Source organism: Parasteatoda tepidariorum, chromosome 6, assembly GCF_043381705.1.
Source record: "Parasteatoda tepidariorum isolate YZ-2023 chromosome 6, CAS_Ptep_4.0, whole genome shotgun sequence".
NCBI lineage: Eukaryota > Metazoa > Arthropoda > Arachnida > Araneae > Theridiidae > Parasteatoda > Parasteatoda tepidariorum.
In genome coordinates, this window is record NC_092209.1 from 58,480,831 (window position 1) to 58,502,969 (window position 22,139).

The 22,139-nt window shown below is 26.6% G+C and overlaps 1 protein-coding gene across 3 annotated transcripts in view; it reads left to right on the forward strand.

Annotated features, from left to right (window-relative positions):
- Positions 1-22,139, forward strand: part of LOC107449074 (inactive dipeptidyl peptidase 10-like) — a 516,153-nt gene that overhangs the window by 477,348 nt on the left and 16,666 nt on the right. For all 3 annotated transcript variants that reach the window (XM_071182413.1, XM_071182414.1, XM_043048544.2), the window contains exons 5-8: positions 12,277-12,351; positions 17,943-17,995; positions 18,445-18,523; positions 20,195-20,321. In XM_071182413.1, coding sequence (XP_071038514.1) covers positions 12,277-12,351; positions 17,943-17,995; positions 18,445-18,523; positions 20,195-20,321 — 334 coding nt within the window. The remainder of the gene's footprint in view (positions 1-12,276; positions 12,352-17,942; positions 17,996-18,444; positions 18,524-20,194; positions 20,322-22,139) is intronic.

The following is a 22,139-nucleotide window of genomic DNA, read 5'->3' on the forward strand; positions in this document are numbered from 1 at the left end:
TCTTAACGATATATATATATGCTACAACAATAATTAATTTCGAAAGTCAGGATTCTTTTTTAGAGCTCTTTGAGCCTTTTTCTTTTATAAATTCTTTTAGCAAAAAAAAAAGAGAAAAAAAACGAAAGTTTAAATCTTTAATTCTTTGTAATTTAAAAAAAAATATTTACTGTATCAAGCACAGATGTATGCAAACATATCACAAATAGTTTATTATTTGATAATTCCTATTCTTATACAAAGCAGTGTAAAAAATGATAAGAAAAAATAATAAAATAGCACTTGCACTTACACAAAGCCACAGTAAATTACTTCACTTTTATTTACTTTCTAATATATAAAAAAAAAGTTTTTCTAACATACGCGAATGAAATATAAATAAAAACGTGTTCCATCAAGATCAAGCGAGAAATTTCTTTTCTGTTACACAATATACTTTTTCTTCTTCTCTTCATTCTATCATTTTTTTTTCTTTTCTGGTGGAGGGAAGTTTAATGCATGCTTCTCGCACGCTTTACTCTTTTGGGACATAGTTTTTCTTTTCCTTGGATTTTTTTTTCCTATTCTGAACCGCTTTCTCCCATTCAGAGGCATCAGAAGTGTATTTCAGAATTTTGGATGTAAATGTCTTGCATGGCTTAGTCGTGTTAAAGACGACTAGTTTGCTATTTTTGGATGAGTAACTCTTCAAAGTGATGTTTTGTTTGCAGAAATATATAAAAAAATAATGCAAAAAGTGTCTTCTTGAATATCATGATATGAATTTTTATTAGGTAAACATGAACGATGCGCTATTAATATTCATTACAATTTTATTTTAAACATTTTGGATACGAGAAAAATTTAAGTTTCCTGTATTTTTTTCTAGTTAGGGAAACACACTGTCAGAGTTAAATTTTTAAAGTTTATTTTTGAGGAGTGAATTTTGCTCACATTTTATTATGCTTTCTTAGCATAAGAGAGATATATAATTTTTGAAAGAATATTTTAGGAGCGTTTTCGTTTGAATTTTTCTTATTTAAAACTACGTTGCGTTAAGATGCATTCTTACTACTATTAGAAAAAAATAAGATGTATTTGTAATTAAATAAAATTAAACTAAAGTTTAAGATACAATACAATAAAAAAGAACGACGAGAAAAGACTTTTGTCCCAATGATCGTAGTTCTATGCAGTAAGATGCATTTTTGGTGCACTGTAAAAACTTCCAGATTATGTTACAGTAAAAGGTGTTGGCACACTGGGTGCATCATCTGTAACATCCGCTTTACCACAAAAGTTAATTTCTTTACCGAAATTAGTATGGGGAAAACTAGTGCTACACCCCAATTTTAGGGTTGACGATCTCTATAACTAACTATAGTGGCATGGGACGAGAACTTCACCCCATTTCGGATCTATGACCCTTCAACTATAGGATGAGCGCTTCACCACACTTCCTCAGTATGGATGAGAGTTCAACCATACTGATACGCTCTTCAGAGGAATAACGTAGCCTGGCTTTATAAATAGCAAGGTTTGGAATAAGCAAATGCTTCTTAAAAATTTCGTTAAGTTGATTAAAAATTAAATTGATTTATTTATTTTTACAATACTATAGGTATATTTAAGAATTTTAATGCTAAATTTTTAATCTGAAACAAGTTTCAAAGGAATTCGTCATTGCGAATAATTATAAAAATTCGCAAAGTGTTATTCGCTCAATTATGTTAGCCATATATATGCTCTTGACGTTGCGTGGTTTAAGCTAAACGAATGCTTCTGGAAAAGTTTTTAATATTTATTTCTTCACATCTGCGGGTATTTTTGAAAAATTTTCACTCTTACTTCGTAATCTGAATCAAATTTCAAATGAATTCCTCGACGGAAATGCTGAAAGAAATTCACAAATTCCTTTATTTTTATATGCATGCTTTCAACGTAGCATTGTTTGAACTAAGACTTGCTCTTTAGAATTTTTAATTTCATATTTTTTGGCATATAAGGATTTTTTTAAAGAACAGACGATAATTTTTTAATCTTAATCAAATATCAAATGAGTTCCTCATTGTAAAAAAGTATAAAAAAACCACAAATTGTCTTTTTTTCGTCAATTATGCATATGCTCTTAACACATCATTGTTTGGAGTAAACAAATCCTTCTTCAAACTTTTAGTTATTTATTTCTTGAGACATATGGAGATTTTTGGAAAAATTCTCGCTCTGAAATCCGGAAAAAGTTTCAAACGACTTCCTCTTTGCAAAAAATTGTAAAAAATTTACAATGTATCCTTCATTAAGTTTATTATATTAATGCTCTTAACGTAGGACTAAGCATATGCCTCATAAACATTTTTGGTAATCAATTTTTTACATCTATGGGTATTTTTGTAAAATTTGACTCTTACTTTATAATGTGAAGCAAATTTCAATTGAAATCCTCATTGCAAAAATTTATAGAAAATTCACAAAATGCCCTCCTTTATATGTATGCTCATAACGTTGCAATATGTGGACTCAAAATTGCTTCTAAAAATATAAAGTACTTATTTCTTGACACCTATGGGTGTTATTGAAAAAATTGATGCTCATTTTATAATCTGAAACAGGCTTAAAATTATATCCTCATTTTTAAAAAATTAAAGGAATTCGCAAATTATCCTTCATTACGTTAACTATACATATGTGCTCTTAATATGAGTAAACAAATCCTTCCTAAAAATTGCCTGTACGTATTTATTAAAACACATTGGCATTTTTGATAAAAGTGTTGCCCAATTTGTAATTTGTAATAAGTTTCAAATGAATTGCTCATTGCAAAAAATTTGAAAAAGTTCACGAAGTGACCTCCATTATGTTAACCATATATATGCTCTTAACGTAGCATAGTTTAGACTAAACAAGTGCTTTTAAAAATTTTGAGTATTTATTTCTTCTAATCTATGGAGATTTTGGAAAAACTTGATTCTCACTTTATAATCTGAAGCAAGTTTCAAATGAATTCCTCATTGCAAAAAGTTATAATTCGCAATTTACAATTTATCCTTCATTATGTTAACAGTATTAATGCTCTAAACGTGAAGTGGTTTGAACTAAACAAATTCTTCATAAAAATTTTAGATACTTATTTATTCACATATTTTTGAAGAAAAAAAAACTGATGCTTTCTTTGTAATTTGAAGCAAGTTTCAAATTAATTCCACATTTCTAAAAATTATAATAAATTCTAAAAGTGTCCTCAGTTATGTTAATTATAAATATGCTTTCAGCGTAGTATTGTTTGGAATAAACAAATCCTCCTTAAAAACTTTGAGTACTTATTTCTGAAAGAATTGACGCTCACTTTGTAATCTAATAAAAGTTTCAAATGATTTTCTCATTGAAAATGCTTCTTAAAAAATTCGCAAAATAAACTCCATTATGTTAACTATATATATGCTCTTTGCATAGCATTGTTTGGACTAAACACATGCTTCTTAAAAAATTTAAGTACTTATTTCTTGAAAGATATAGGTATTTTTGATATAAGTGACGGTGATTTTAAAATTTGAAACAAGTTTCAAATGAATTACTCATTCCAAAAAATTATAAAAAATTCGTATAGTATCTAAGTATTCGTAAAGTATCTTCTATTATGTTAACTATATTTATGCTCTTAACGTGGCATAATTTAGACTAAACAAATTCTACTAAAACATTTTTAGTATTTATTTCTTTACATATATGGTTTTTTATTTGTTTATGTTTGCAAAATTTGACTTTTAGTTCGTAATCTGAGGTGAGATTCAAATGAATATCTCATTGGAAAAAGTTACGAAAAATTCGTAAAATTTCCCAGATTATGTTATATTCTATACATTGTTTGAACTGAAAATTGCTTCTTAAACTTTTTAGGTATATATTTCTTCACATCAATGAGTATTTCTGAAAGAGATGACGATCACTTTTTAATATGAAAAAAGCTTTAAAGGAATTCCTCTTCGCTGAAAATTATAATAAAATTCGCAAACTGTCCTCCATTTTTTAAACTATATCTATACACTCCTTACGTAGCATGGTTTAGACTAAACAAATGCTTCTTAAAAATTTTGAGTATTTATTTCTTCCCATCTTTGGTTAATTTTTAGACATTAGGCGCTTTTTTGACCATTCCACCATAACACCATCTAAATCATGCAACGTTAAGAGCATATGTATGGTCATCATAATAAAGAACACTTTGCGACTTTCTTAAAAAAAAAATTTCAATTAGTAGTATATATGAAACTTGCTTCAGCTTTCGAAGTGAGTTTCATTTTTCTCAAAAATACCAATATGTTTCAAGAAATAAGTACTCAAAATGTTTAAAAAGGATTTGTTTAGTCCAAACAAGTTACGTGAAGAGCATATATATAATTAACATAGTGCAGTTTATTTTACAAATTTTTTAAACAATTTTTGCAAATGAAAAAATCTTTTGAAACTTTTTCAGATTACAAAGTGAACGTCAATTTTACTAAAAAATATCTATATAAGTCAAGAAATAAGTACCTGAAATTTTTAAGAAGTATTTGTTTATTCCAAATAATTGTACGTTAAGAGCATTTTTATAGTTAACATATTAGAGGACACTTGAGAGGATTTTTGAAAATTAAGAATTCATTTGACGCTTGTTTCAGATTACAAAAGCAAGAGGATAATTTTACTAAAATCCTCATAGAGTAGAAGAAATACATTCTCAAAATTTTAAAGAAGTATTTGTATAATCAAAACTGTTAAGAGCATATATATAGTTAATATAATGAATTTTTTAATATTTTTTGCAATGAGGAATTCAGTTGTAAATTTTTTTAAGTTTCAAATTGAGCTTAATTGTTTTCAAAAATACCAATATGTTTTGTGGGTTGTTTGGTATCTTTGTTAGAGTCCCCACTTAAACTCTAAAAAGAAATCTAACTCTAGAAAAGCCTTCCACATGAAAATGTTTCCGAGAACGGATTATAGGTTTCTTCATGAATAACAATAAGTTTAAATAAATAACTATCTTTATTAACATTTAGGAAACTTGTAAATTTAACTAAAACATTCTAACATATATAAAACTTAACCGCTTTAACATTGCAGCAGCATAAAAAAAAACTGCGAGAAGGTAACCGGCGAGAACATGCCGGACTGCTAGCTAGAACCGACAGGGAGAGAGAGCATGCTGTGGGGAGGCGGCCAAGTTAAATCCAAAACATACTGTGCGCGTTTTGCTGATTTCGCCCTTCATGCATATCTCCATCCAGGTATGAGGTTTACGTCAATTATCGGCTGCAAGCGACGTAGTCCAACGTCAGAGATTCGTAGTTCGGACTTTGCATTTCAGACCGCAACGCCACAGTTTCAAGAAATAAGTACTCAAAATTCTTAAGGAGAATTTGTTTACACACGTTAAGAGCATACATGCATAATTAACGTAATGAAATACACATTGTGATTTTTCTTTTTTTATTGCAATGGGGAAATAATTTTAAACATGTTTCAGATCATCAAGCGAGCTTCAATTTTTTTTAAAAAATACTTATATGTTAATTAAAAAAAGTACTCAAAGTTTTTAATAAGAAATTTTCAGTTCAAACAATGTTACGTTATGAGCATGCATAGAAAAACAAAGAAGGACATAATGCAATTTTTTTTAATAATTTTCTCCAATGCGGATTTCATTTGAAACTTGTTTTAGATTACAAAGTGAACGTCAATTTTTCCAAAAATACCCATATGCGTCAAGAAATAAGTAATCAAAAGTCTTAAGAAGTATTTGCTTACTCCAAACAATGATGTGATAAGAGAGTATGTATAATTGATTAAAAGGAGGACAATTTGAAAATTTTTGCGATAGGTTTTCACAATGAGGAACTCCTTTGGAACTTGATTCGAATTAAAAAATGAGCATCAATTCTTTCAAAAATGCCCGTATATGTCAAAAAATATGAACTCAAAGCATTTAAGAAGCAAATTTTAATCCAAACTATGCCACGTTAAAAGCATATATATGGTTAACGCAATGGAGGACAATTTGCGAATTTTTTATAATTATTAGCAGAGAGAAATTCCTTTGAAACTTGGTTCAGATTATAAAGTTATCGTAAAATTTTCCAAATATGCCATTCATTGTGAGGAAATAATTGCCTAAAATTTTTAAGAAGCATTTGTTCAGTTCAAACCATACTACGTCATCCCTACTAATAGCTTATTTTTGGGGTTGAATTGAATTGATATTGATTTATATTGAAGAAATGGGGTGTAATTTTCGTTCCATAGACGAGGGGTCATCGATCCGAAGTGAGGTGAACCAGTCATCTATTAGAACTATATTGAGAGCTGTCAACGCTAAAAGTGAGGTGTAGCTCTCATTTTTCCCCTACGAACATCCTTGCAGAACTAATTATTTAATAACTTTTTCAGTGATTTGACTATAAATTCTGTAAAAATCACGGTTTATGACATTATTTTGTTCCTCAAAGTTTTAAAGTAAAAAAATATTTTTTGCGGTAAAACGTACAGGTATCCTAAGTGCCATTACTTTTTTACCTTAATTTGATCCGGAATTTTTTTACAGTGCTGTCGAATTTTAAATATTCTTTAACTTTTGTACAGATTTTTAAAATGATTTTTTCTGCTAAATTAGGCTCATGAAGTACCGTATCTCTGAATCAAAGTACTTTATTTCAATCATTTGAATTCCTTATTATGTCAAATTTTAAATATTCTTTAACTTTTGTACAGATTTTTATATCGATTTTTTCTGCTAAATTAGGCACATAAAGTTCCGTATCTCTGAATCAAAGTACTTTATTCCAATCATTTGAATTCTTTACTCACGCTCCAAATATCGTGAGAATCTTTAAAATATAATCCTAAGAGTTTCATGAAAAAAGTTTGATCAAAATTTTGTTCCCCTTAAAGTAAAATGTGCTGTATTTGTAGAATCACCTTTGCACATCACTTTTAAGACTGAGAAACGCGAAAATATATGATCAAAACTACCATAATAGAGTAAGACTTTCCGTGTTTCCGTGCTTTATGAGAACACCAAAATGCCCGGTAATTTTTATCGAAGCGCTTTGGGAGTGATTTGGTAAAATTAACAATCAAATATTGCTTTATAATATCTGGTAAGATTTGATAAATGTGGTAATTTATCATGATATTTTAGAGCATGACATGAAAATCTTTTATTCAGTTGAATTCATTTTTCAGTTTTTCTTTACTTTTTACTATAAGAACTATGACTTTGAAAGTAAGAAATTCCGGTAAATTGTTACTACATGAACAGAAAAACTGCTAAATGAATGGCAGAAACATATTATATTTTGGCTTTATTACTAGAATTATGCTTTTTTTTCCTTTTGAAAAATGTCTTTACCATTCAGTACAGAAATTTTACAAGAATTTTTTCTTCGTGGGACTAAAACTAGCACCCTTTAATCAAAATTATGATTTCGATGCTTCTGATATCGGGAGCTATTAATGCATTTCTGGAATTTTTTGCAGCCAATTATAAAATTCACTCATTATTCAATTTTCTGTAAGTTATATTTTTTGATCTGCTCCAGCAAAGTTTTCCCTAAAATGTTCTGTCGAAAAAAATAATTTTCTTAAGACTGTATAAAGTAAAAATTTTGGAAGAAACTCTTATCCCAAAACTCTAGATAAGTATAAATCTGCTTAGTATTAAATCAAATACATTTATCAATTTAATTTTATTATTTTTCAATTTAACTTTTCACTTCAATTAACTTCTTTTTGACTTCCTTCATAACCTTTATATTATGAAATAATTATTCAGATATAAATATTACTCAATTAATTCAGAAAAATTCAAAGAACAATCATAGAAGCATTATAATGCAGTAATAAAACTTGTTTATGGCTAGTTAATCCTTTAAATCTGTTTTTATAAATGTTTTTTTTTTCAGAATTAGACTAGTTTTTTAAATTTCAGTTTCTATACTAAAGATCTAATTTTAAATCTAGAAAGTTCATTTCTAGTAATATCTTGCATAGTTAAAATTCCAAACAATTCTCCGGTTTTACAAACAGTAGTGAAGCAAGTGACTTTACATTGGGCTAACCATGGCAAATCTTTGAGAGTTAGGTAAATTTACTCATGAACTTTGCTTCAATAACTGAATCAGTAGTTTCTTTGTTTTCTGAATTAGATTCAAACAACAAAGAAAACCATTTTAAAGTGAGAAAGAAAGTTAAGTTTTCAGGCTGAAAAAATGAAAAAATCTTTATTTAAAATTTTTTATATGATGGAAAAGTTAGCATCTGAACGTTTAATATACTCATTATATTGATGAGTTGTTAATAGCTGGTTTTAAGGTAAAATGAATATATTTTTAAGAACTAAATATTCTTGATATGATTGCAATGCTTTGTTTTACAATATTTTAAAATTAAATTTTTCCAAATTTTTTTTTAAAAAATTTTTTGAAAAAGAAGATTTTTAAAACGTAATTTAGTTTAACTAATCTGCTTACTGATAGTAGTAAGTATTATAGTTTTATTTTATTACACCAAAAGTACTGCTGGAATCTTTGCATAATAATTGTAAAAGTTTATTTATACTGTATTTACCAGATAATTTATTAATACATTTTTTATATGGCGAATATCACTCTGAAAGTTTTGAGATACACCTAGGTTTTTAAAGCTGTACTTATGAAAGTTTAATAGTTTTGAAAGTAGTCTTCTCTATTATCAATGCACTGTTGTAGACAAATTTTCTAAAAATTAAATGCCTCAAACCATTCATTTCCTGGAATCAGTGAGAGAAATGCATTTATAATCGCGTTCTTTTTCGGAACGAAAACGACGTGCACGTAAATTCTTTTAAATATTAAAAAATAGCAAGAAATTAGACATAGAATTAGGTAGCTAGAATTTCCAAATGCTAATTGTAGTTGTTGAAAGCATTCTTCATGCTTTAATCCCGCTTTAAAATTATAGAAAATCATAGCATGATTACGTTCTCGTACAAGCTCCGTTTTCTCTTCTGTGTAAAATTTATTCTATGCTAAACAGCTACAAACTAAGTAAAAATAATCTCATCTGCTTTATTCTGAAATCGTTTGAATTTTCAAATTAAGCCTTTATTTATTTATTTTTATTTGCTATTTCTCTTCTGCTCGTATATCAAAAATCTTAGAGTGAGTATATATTTTTATTTGTAAATTTTGCTAAAAATAATCTGAAAGTAAAAATATTATATAAGCAAATAGATAGTTATAAGAAGCGTAATCTAGAATTATTATTCTATTGCTGTTCTTAGTGATTATTTTTACCATGTCAAATGCATAGCTAAGCTCTTTGTAAGTAACATGATCATAAAAGTTGGCAAGGTGATTTAGAAATCTCATTCTTCCAAATGTATTTACCGGACTGTTTATTTACACCTATTACGCTGAACAAAGCTTCTGATTCCCGTTGTGATGAGCACAATTCTGTATCGATCGCCGAAGGACTATTCTACGCCAATGACCTGATTTTGGCGAACAACTTATCAGTAGGATTTGCTTGTGAAAATAATGATCGTTTTACTTGCAGCTGGTAGCATGAAAATAGGTCCTTATATATTCCTAGTAGAAAGTGATTACGTTAAATAGACAGAAATCTTTCAATTTACCGCCTAACTTTGAAACTTTCTCCAGCAGTGTTTGATAAGAAGTTTTAGAATTTGGCGACAGTTGGTTTTAAAGTAATTTGTGAAAGGCAATTCAAGTTTGAATTGGTTATTGGAGATCGGTAATAGGTTTTGCTTTCAAAACATAGCTTAGAAAATCTTCTTTCAATAAAGGATGTGGTATTTTTCCTGGAACCATATTTTCTCTGCACATTTGAATTAATATGATAAATAACAATTTTGTTTTTTAATGAAGAATAAATTTACACACAATGCATGAAGTAATACTGTTTAGACATTTCTACCGAAAAATATAGTAATTAAACGACAACGAATTATTTCATCATCTTTGAAAGTTAGAAAATTAAACAAAAAGTATTGTCATTATGAAATTATTTTCTTATGCAATTATACTCTTTCTTTTCTTACTTGCTTTAAATCTTTTATAAAATGGGAGTAAATTTTACCATAAAAGTGAATAGTTTGTGAAGACAGTGAACTTGTACATTATTAAAGAATCGAAAACTAGAACTAAAAGTTCTCATATCAAATGTAAGTGCAAGAATTTTCCAAAATTTTTAATTGAGAAGCATTTTTAAAAGCCTTTTTCTTGCTTTAAATTTTCTCTGGTATAGAACAAAAATGTATTAAAAAACCAAGAGTATAATAAGTAAAACTACAAATTTGTTTATTTAAAAAAAAAACTATTTTGTCAATATTATTGAATAAAATCGTGACACTCAAACAAGAACATACTGGTGGTTAAAAGCATTTAAATATTAATTTTAATGTGTACTAATAAATTATTTATGACATGCTTCATTGCATATAACTTTTTATGTTTCATTTCATGAAGTTTCAGCTGTAAGTAATTCTTTATTAAATCGAAATGCTTTTCTTCCTTCTTATTCCTTACACTTTCTCCTAATTTTAGAATCGTTTGAGCGTTTTCGAAATAATTATAATTCAAAAAAACATTTTGTTAAATATTTGTATCATAATTCAATAATATTAAAACGGAATATAAGTAATTATACATTTAGTAACAATAAAATAGCATTTCTCAATTTATTTATTAAAATGTTTAAAGTTTGATGTAAGTTTAAAAAAATCTGATTGCAAATAACGGAATACAACAAATATATTAACATTATTAGTAAAAATAATGAATAATAAAAGAAAAATCAATGAATTCATTTAAGAAAAATAGGTTTTCTTGTATTTTTCGCGTTTTGAAACATTAAAAATTAAAAATTAGCGCTAAATAACTTTGAGTTATCACCAAACTTTTATTCATGCAGCTTAAAGCAACATACTTCAAAATCATTTATTAAACAATTCATCCATGAACCTCAGTCATGGTGGCGAACATAACCCACGCAACACTGTCACAGATGCCCATTCACAGGGTGAGGCAGATTTATACATTATTATACAACAGGATACAAGCCCACAGAAAGAGAGAGACATTCATGCTTCAAAAGGGATTCGACCCCACTACCATTGGCTTAGCAGACAAACACATTGACCGCGCAGCAATCTGGTTGGTCAGTCATTTATGCAATGCACGTATTACGTTACCGAGTTATGCATAACTGTTTTAAATGTACTGTAGAGGGCCGATTATCCGAACCCTTATTATCCGAGCGTCCAATTATCCGAACTTTGTCTGAATTCGTTTTTTTTTTAAAGTTTAGAATACTTTTTAACTTGTCAAAAAAAATTTTTAAATTTCTTAACTAGTAGATCTTCCGGATGAAAAGATGCCAGGTTATGCAGCATAAGAAATAGAATACTGGTGTCGAGACACTGAAAACATTCCACGATTTCAAATTTCAAATGATGATGAAATTGTTACTGAAATTTTGAATGAATATCGGTTCTCCACAGACGAAGAGGAAGATCAAGTTCAACATAATGGACCTTATCACATAGAAGCATGCAATTTATTAGATATTGCAATGAATTGGCTAGAACGTCAAAATGATGTTGATCCAGTTCAGTTGATTTATTTAAAAGGAATGAGGGATATGGCTGCTCAAAAAAGAGCGTCATCTTTGAAGCAAAAGTCTTTGCTGGATTTTTTTGCAATGGAAAATAAAGAAAAATGCGTTAAAATCAGTAATTGACAAAAAAATTATAAAAAGCTGAAATTTGATAAAAAAAATTCAAAATGAAAAAAAGTTTTAAAAAAAATATTGAAAAATTGAAAAAAAAAAACAAAAAAAACTTTTAAATAGAGCTATTTTAGATCGTACTGCTAGTCCCCTAAACATGGAAAAAGTGTGGGGGGAAGTTAGTGTATAAATAATAATCATTTAAACTAGATTTTAAACAACTTTCCAGTTATCCGAACTTTTTATTATCCGAACCACGTTCAGTTCCTACTGTATTTCCTTGATGAGCCTTGATGAGCTTGAATATTCCTTGATGAGCTATGTTTCTATCAATGAGTAAAAAAATGAAGTATGAAACTTAAATATAAACATATTAAAACAAATGTGGTCTATAATGTGTGTTTGGGATTGCTTTTTGCTATAACCACTGAATTAATTTTCTGTAATGTTCAAAGTAACTTATATTGACAGCAATTTTTTTTTATTTTTTTGTTGAATTAACGTATGTTAATTTTTTGTTCTGTTTTCCAGAAACCGCTCAATATACAATCCTATAGCATATCTCCAGATCGCAAATTCGTCTTATTATCACATGATCATGAACAGGTAAGACTTGTTATTTTAAATATAAAAATTTAACAAAATATAAGAATAACTTTAAGCATTTTTACGTGTGCAGAAAAATATGTGTAGCGAGAAAATGTATAGAATTTCAGAAATTTTTTTTCTCAGCTAAATATAGCGTTTGGCAAACATATTTTTATAATGCATATTTTTTCAAAAAAAAATTACATTAATTTTAAAATGCTTTTTAAACTAAATGCTGCAGTTATATTTCTTCTTTAAATAAGCTTAATAAAAATAATCTTGATAAATAAGCTTAATAAGTAAAAATAAGCTTTATAATTTAAAATATTTTGCTCACTAAAAAAAAACTTATTATTTTGAAAGCTAAACGTTCAACCTCTCTTCTAGATTTTAGAAATAGATTGGAGAAAATTTCGAACACTTTTAAAATATACATCGAAAAAAATAGAGCAGTAAGGATTTATTAATAGCCTCTAATATTGTTAGCTAATGATTAACAGCATATACCTATTTCTAATTTTTGTTGCCAATAATGAAATAAATTTGCAAAAAAAGTTCTAAGAAATTGTTTCATAATTTTAAGCTCAAATGCGATTCCAAGAATGTTTTCAGGTCACATGTCTGTACTGCTTTCAAAAATGTGAGAACCAGAGAATTGAATCAGCTTCTCAACATCTAGTTTGTTTCCAATCGTTTCTAATACTTTACGTCCGCTAATTTTGGACTCTTTTCTGTTTGGAAAAAATTATTAATACATATTAATATATAAAATGGATGTCAGCTATAAGTCTACACATCTAATAAAAAACTTTATAGACAAAATACTGTAAATTTACTTGCGCTTAAATGTTTAAAATAAAATTAAGCCTCATAGTTTAAAAACTACATTTTTTCTCCTATTTCATAACAGTACATTTTATAAAACGTTCAATCTTTAATTTTAATTTTATTTGGATAGAAAAATAATTAAAAAAAATCAAATATACATGTAATAAGACAGCAAAAATTTAAAAATAGCATTTTTAGTTAGCATATCATAATGGTTAGAATTCGACAGTGGACAAAACATTTCCCATTTTTCTGAACTAATGAAACAAAGTTTTACAAAAATTGCTGAAAAACTACTGAAACTTTTTAAACACTTACACAAATTTAATTAGCCCAAAATTAATTAGCCATAGGTTAATATTCGTCATAAAAATATTCGTAAAAATATTGGTAATTTTGATAGTATTCGTCACTGTGCAAAAATGTCGCCAAATTGGCATCTTTTGAAAAAGTTAAATAAATACTAATTAATATTCCTTCATTCTAAAGCCCAGGAATGACATATATAGTTTAAAATAATGGCTTTGCCTCACATGCAAGGCACTGAAACAGTTTAAAAGTAAAATGTTTCAATACTAATACAAGTGCACTTTTCTTACATACTTCAGCTAATAATATACACTAATCTAAACGTACATTTTATTAACTAAAAGTTCAATATTTAGCTATGAATAATGGTATTAAAAAAATGGTTCCAAAAATTAGAACTATATCTATTAACATAAAGCTGTAAAACTTTTTAAATAAATTATTTTATAGATAAATATTAATTTACTTCTGATTTTCGCGAAGTAATAAAATAAAGCTACTAATACGTTTCTTCAAAAATATTTTATAATTCTAAACGCAATTGCAAGCACCAAAAGAATTGAATTAACTTCCCAAGGTTTAATTCAATTTCGAATGTTTCTTCTAAGATTCGATATACAATAATTTAAGAGTGTTTTCGGTTTAGAAGGGAAAAAAAACGTTTTATATTTCATAAGAAAAGCTCTCTTTTATATTTCTAAGAACACCATAAAATTCGATTGCATTAGTTATTCCCTGAAGAATTTTATCCCTTTTTGTACAAATCCTTCAACAACAGATATTAAAGTTTTCTTATAATGGAATTTTCCAGTCGTCGTTTAAGACGTAAACGGTTTAAAGTTGCCGAATGGTTTTATTTGAGAGACCATTTTATTGGCTTTAGATATTATGTATTGTTTCAAATTGAAGTTTTGGGTTTTGTTTAAAGACATATAATCTTGGAAAAATAATTAAATTATTTAGTGTTATATTTATAGTGATATTCTACTAGCAAACACATGTTAATGGTTGAAAGCGTAAATTATTGATTCTATTTTTAAACTATTCAAATGCCAAAGTGTTTTAGATTATGAGATACAATTGTTTCTGCTGCGAATACAATTAAATAGGATATCATAAAAAACATTTTTTTCCTTAGTAAATCCAATGTATAGCTTTTGTTCAAAATTAAATATATAAAATAAAATTTTCAACTCAACGCTTGCTATAAACGGTTTTTTATAGACTGATTTTATTTAAGTGACCACTTCATTGATTCTAAGATATTTTATTTTGTTTAAAAACTACGAAATTGAATTTTATATTTCATGTGAAATTATATAATCTTGTAAAAATAGTTAAATATTGAGTGCTTAATATATTGCTTACAGTGTTATTCTATTTAATGACCTATGTTACTCTTTGTTAGCACAAATATGATATGATTGCTTGTAATTTAAACTATATAAAAGTAAAACTTGTTTGGAATATAAAATTTTTCTCAATTTTTCCTATTATAGTGTCAAAAGATGTTTTTTTTTACCTTCTTTAATTCATTTTCTCTGCTCTGTTCAAAATAAAATCTATACTGAAGTTTGTTACGTCATCATAATATTAACTTCATCATATTTTAAATAATCACAAAATAATAAATAAAGGTTTGTTTTTTAGAAATTGCTTATCATTTAAAAATTATTATTAAACATTTATTAAAAAGTAATTAAGAACAGATAACATTATACTTTTTATGTTTAACCAAAATATCTGATTTAATAACTAATCAAAAATTACGTACAAAAACCATTATACTTTTAATATTTAAGTCAAAATATGCCAAGCCAAAACTTTTTATGAAATAAATTCACATAAAAACGAAATGCGAAGACTAAACTGTACGTAATAAGGTTCGGTTTTTTTAAACCATAGTTTTTCATATTTGTTTTCAAGTTATTGAGTTCAGTAAAAATATACCCATCTTACTTTTCGTATAAAAATGTTTTAATTTGGTAAAAAATCTTTTAAAAAAATCCCTAAATTGATCTTACCCTAAAACCCTAAGTTGTGCAAAGCTTGGGTTACAGAAACAGTTAAAAAATAATATATTCGAACTAAACAATATGTTTGAAAAGTTAAGTAGAAAAGTATCTCTTTTTACGTGTAAAATAAGAATTCTGTAAAAAGACTTTTTAAAAAAAACTCTAAATTGGTCTACAAAAAATAACTAGTCGAAATATGAGTACAGCTTGGGTTACAGATGCATTGAAAAAACAATATACTTGAACTAAGAAAGCAAAATAATAAGATCTAATTGCGCGATATCTACTAAAATTGGCATATAAATATGATATGAATTAATTTATAAATCAATTTGTATCATATTTATATGGTATATTATATACTTATATTTAATTTGTATCATATTTATATGATATATCATATACTTATATTCAATTTGTATCATATTTACATGCTATATTATATACTTATATTCAATTTGTATCATATTTATATGCTATATTATATACTTATATTCAATTTGTATCATATTTATACAAGAATATTTAAATGAATGATAAGAAGCATTCAAAAAATATTGTAGTGATGATACTAAATCAAGGGGAGTCTGTAGAATAATCAGAGTTTAAGGGGAGTATCAACAATGCTGAACCTGACCTCAATGTACCTTTTCTAATAAACTACTTAAGATATCACTTTGAAATTTTTGGGTATATTTCAGATTATATCAGTTGTATGCTGTAAAAATGTTTCAGCATTAACAGGAATACATTATTAATTATGAACGATTTTTACTCAAAAATTATGAAACTTTTTAAGAAATTAAAAATTTTTAGTTCATATTTTTTTTGAATAATTTCTGCCACAGAAATGTATTAAAAGTTGTCACAGTGTAAACATGCATATGCAAATATTCTGTGAAAAAAAACTGTTGCAATATCTTGTTTAGATGCTGACAATGAAAAAAAAATCAACACATATTTTTTTTCATATTACGATGAATCAACAAAATGTTTTTGTTTCCTTTTCTTTTTGAGACAGATTAACTCCGTTTAATAAAGTTTTTACATACTAAAACATCCGAAAAGAACAGCGTTATATTTTATCAGTTTGACAAGTACAATGCGCTACATTTTTGGTATAAATCGGCTAAATCGTAATACAACTATTCCTTTATTATTCCTTTATTTTCATTTCTTTATTTTTAGTAGAATTGTCCTTTTCATTTATACTTTTGTCTTAATTAAAAATGTGATTATTTACTTACTTTTTAAAGTAAAAATAATATTTTATTTACTGTGTACCAACCAAAACTTTTATCTCATTTTCCTGTTTGCAACTCTTGTTATGAGTTTTGCAAACCAGTGCTTACTTTGTCATTAAATAGTAATGAAGACATAAAATAGGGCTTTTATCTATCTTTCCAACATCCGACAATCTTTTTATTTTCAGTTCTTTCTATTTATAAATTTTTAATTTTGCTTATTGGTTCTCTTTCCTTTTCCGCCACATTTCTACTGAAGAATTAATTCCTTTTTTATTAGAAAGCTACATTTCGCTGTACTTTTTATTTCTCAGATAACTGCTAAAGGTGTAAGAAAAACAATTTTTGAATTTGTATGAAAGGTGTTCTATAAAGCCACCCTTAATTTATATAGTTTTAAAACTCTCGTCAAAAATTTTAAAAAAGAATATTTAAGTAATGAAATAATGCTATCGAATTCCTATTAATAACTGTCAAGAAAATAGGGAGCACAAATAATTTAAACTTACTTTATTAATGGGAAAAAAATACAAAAGAATTGAAAAGCGATTATTTGATGCGTTTTGCACCTGTATTCTTTATATACGATTTATCAAGTTTTCTCAGAATCTTCGTTTTTCTCAGCTTAATATTAATTTTCGACCTTTAATATAAATACTTTTGTTCTAAAATATACATTAAGACCTGTAATTATAAAATAAATTAAAAGTAAAATCCCATGCAAATATTTTGAGCTGAAAGGAGTTTGAGATTTAATTTATCTAAGCCATACTATCATAAAACATACTTAAATACGCCATAAAATAATAATGGGTATAACTAAAAGAATTGTATATCTGTTATAAGGATATTGTATATCTGTTATAAAGGATAATTTACAATGCTAATAAATAAAATCGAAACAAAAGATAAGATTTAAGAAAATTCTAACTTAAATTTTAATATATATACTTTGCTTTATATGAGTTAGTGTGTAATTACAGTTAATATTCTCGTTCTATATTACTAGGCGAACAATTACTATTACTTCAATTTTCATCAACTCTAAAAGCTTTTCAATTATTTGAATTTAATTAATAATTTCTCTAATTTTATTCTGCACTATTTGAACTCTTTTCTTACTGTTATATGTTTTTAAAAATTGAAATGTTTGAATTTTCTCTAATTTTAAATGTTAAAATAATTTAATTTTGACGTGTTTTATCTTTCGCAGGTATTTAAACATTCCTTCACCGCTCAGTACAAAGTCTTCATTGTTGAAACTGAGTAAGTCTTACATATAATACTATTTAAAAGTATTAAATATTTATTAATTCATAATTAAAGAGAGAAAATTAATTCATAATTTTAATTAATTTTTTGCTTATTCACTGATTTATATTTAAATTATAAAATAACATGCATAATTAGATAATTTTCGAAGCAGTTTGTAAATTTAGGGCGTATCTTAAATTAATTCTTTAAATAAGGTAATAAAACTTTTGAAAAAGTGCCAAATTCATTAAAGCTACAGCTATATAGCTATAGATATAGCTATAGCGTATTATAATATTGAATTGTTTAGCGCAAATGTTTCTAACAAAATCTAAATATTCCCTATAATTGTGATTTTTCAAATATTTCTTAGCTGTATCGAAATATTTCTATTTTTATGCGGAATATATATTTTACGGTAATGAAAACATTCCTGATAAATTCTGAATATTTCTTTTCAGAGAATTGCAGCCTTTCTTAAGTGATATGCCCAATGCAGTCTTTCAGTATGTTGCGTGGGGAAGTACGGGTAGTCAAATGGTAATATACTTGTTCTACTTTTTTAGACTTGTTATTAGTCAGATAATTTTCCTTTTAAAATTAATTTTAAGATAATATTATCTATAGTAAAATAAGACTAAAGTATATGCTATAAAAACACATCGTATTAAATAAAATAATCCCAGAAAACTAAAGCAGTAGTACATTACTTGATTAAAAGCTCTACTCGCTTCAAAATTATATAAATAAGAAATCCCAGTCGACATACTTCAAGTACTCAAAAATAAGCGTCCATTTTGAAGACTTCCACACATGAATGCCTACTCTCCAAAATTATTTCACTTCAGTCACATCAGCTTATCTTGATGCCTTAGAATCTTGTTTTATTCATATAAATGCTGATTCCTTTTTTATGAACATTATCCCCTCACTAACTCTCCATAGCGCGTGGAAATGCATTTTCTCAGGATTTGCCTCTCCCAGCCACTGTGGTTTTTCTAGTTTTGCTTCTAACCTTTATTTTTCCAATTTTTTTATTGGCAACAATTACATTTTAAATTTCAAATTACTTATTTTTTCATTCACGTCTGGAAGTCTTGAAAATGCCAGTCTGTTTTTGAGCTCTTGAAACATGTCAATTGTTATTTTCTACTTATATATTCTTGAGACGTATGAAGTTTTCAAGTAAGACACTTCTTTCTTATATCAAGAGCTTGTAAGTTTTATTCAAAAATAACATAAAATAAAAGAAATAGTTGTGATTTAAAGTTTATCTTATATTTATTTTGGAGATTAATTAATTTACATTTAGTGTTCATTAATTTAAATTTTGCCAAGGGTTAAAATCAGTAATCATAAACGTAAACATATCTATGCAAAATGCTGAAAACTAAATCCACTGTCATTTTCTTTTTCAAATATAACAAAACAAAAAAAACAAAAATATTAAATACTTTATATATTAAATATTTGTAAAATGTATTAAATTTTTTTTTACTTTTATTAATATTACAATGTTAAATATTTTCGAAAGTAAATGCTAGCTATTATTGATTGAAAGTAACTTGAATTACGAGAAGCTTTTGTGTTTTAAAATGTCATCGATTTATACTTCTTTATATATTTTATTTGTAGATAAATTAATTTTATAGTTAGTATTAATTAAGTTAGTGCTAATGATAAAATCAGTGTTAATTGACATAAACAACTGTATCTAATATGATGTTAATTACATTTATCTACTTTTTCAAATATGTTGAAAAAGACAGTCAAAACAAATAAACAAAAAAAATTTTTAAAAAAATCAATGCTAACTACTTTATATAAAATTATTTTTGTACACTTAAAGAACTTTTCTAAGAAATATTTTTATAATATAAGTATATTTAAAGACGTATAGTTTTTTAAAATAATGATTTCTTTAAAACATTAATTTCTTAGTTGGAACGAAAATTGAAAAGAAAAAAAATCTAGCTTAATTTTTTTTTCAAAATAAAAATTTATATAAAAGACTTCATAAAAGATAGCTTTTAATATTTCAGCAGAAAAAAGAAGAAAAAAACTGCACAATAAATCTCTTTTAAAAAAATTTCAGTTAATTTTGACAAAAAAATGGCTATTACATGAACTATTTTTTTTCTCTTTATTACAAATAAAAATTAAAATAATTGTTATATATTCAATTGTAAGTCATACAATTCTTTTATTCAGGCATATGTATACAGGAACAATATATATTACTTAAGTGAATATGGAGAGAGTGCCAAACCTACTGCATTGACACAATCTGGTGAAGAAGGTGTCATATTTAACGGGATACCAGATTGGGTGTATGAAGGTACATTACTTTTTATTTCGCAAAACTTTCATATGTATGCTCATGTTGTGCCTTAAATTTCAATAAATATTTAAACTTTACAAATCATACAATAAACATTTACCTTCAAAAATTATATTTTCTTCTACACTGTTAGAATTTTCATTCTAAAATTATGGTAAAATCACCGGCAGCAGTCTTTCCATCCAATTAACCATAAGTTTACGACAAAGAACATTTTTGTTATATTTACTGTTTTGAAACCGTTTACAACTCACATGGTTTCAAAACCAGAAAAAAAATTTAATTGAACTTGGAGATGGTTTTGAAGCTTTATAGTGCTGTCATCTATGAGTAAATAGGAGTATCGTACTCTAATGGACCAGAGTCACAAATTGGTGAGTGCAGGATAATAGAAACTCTTCATTCTTGAAAGGAATGGAGGAAATTTAGTAGTATGAACAATGGGACTCGAACCCCAATTCTGCTGGTCATGAGATTTACAGATCAGCCGTATCGGCTATAATATGTACCCAACTGCAAGGAAAATTCTGGTTGTTTAACCGTATTAGGTGAAATCAGTTAATAAACCATTTTTCTCATAGTTAACAGTTTGAATTCCATCTAATTTATGTTTATTTGGCATTTTGTTAGAGTATGGTAAAATAACAATTAAGTAAATTTTTATTTAACATTTTAATCGAAAAATTTCTAACAGTGCATCCTACATAGAAAAAATTGTTGGAATTATTCGTACAAGAGTAAAAGATATTATTTTAGATTAATCTTTTTTTTAAAAAATAAATAAATAATCAATCATATTAAATAAACGTTTAGAAAAATGTAGAGTTAGTAGCATATTGTGCAAGATACTTTTATTAACATTACTAGTTTTTTCATTTATTTTATTTACATTTTATATAAGGAAAGATTAGAAAGTAATAAAAAGGTTTGAAACTGTAATATGACCATCTTCTTGATGTAACGTACCTCTCACCAAGTTTGCCTTCTTTCACGAATTGACATATTCGTTAATTACATAATAGACTCCTTTAACATATATTTTAACAATTCTTCCCAAAAATAAATTTCTTCCCAGAAATTTGTGCATTTCACAGATGGTAGATTGCTGTTTGAGTGTGGAAAAACAAAATGCTACTCGGAACCTGACAAATCACTCTGTTACGAGATATGAACAACATCAAATATATGATATTTGTATTGCATATTGTAACTTTAAGGTGTTTCTTATAACTGCTATTAGCTTCGAGCTTTTTCTTTTAGCTATCAAGCAATTTTCAGTCTCGATATCCTCAGGAATTATTTATTAGATTTTGATAACGGTATTGCTTTTTTCTTAATATTAATATACTAAAGTATCAATTTGAGACCCTTAATGCGTTTATTTTTTAACTTCATCTTTGAAAAGTATTCTAAAAATTTAAAATAAGGATGGTTAATGCGGATTTAACAAATAAAATTTTCTTTAAAAACTAAATAAATGCATAAAACTCTTTAATAAAGTAATTTTTACCTCGTAATAGCCTTTCAACAACTGTAAAGTTGGAACAGCTTCAATCTGAACAGGTTTTGTTTTTGCTTAACAGTATGTTTAAATAGATGATACTATTCATAATTTATGTTGGGATGATTGCGACCTAATATTAATGTTTCTTAATGTTAATTTTATTAAATGCAAAACTGAGACCTTAAATGCGTTTATTTTTCAGCTTCATCTAAAAATTTAAAATTAGGGCTTTTAATATGGAACAACCTGTTTATAGAGATATAATAAATAAAGAACGAAAGAGAATAACGCGCTTTAATAAAGCAATTTTT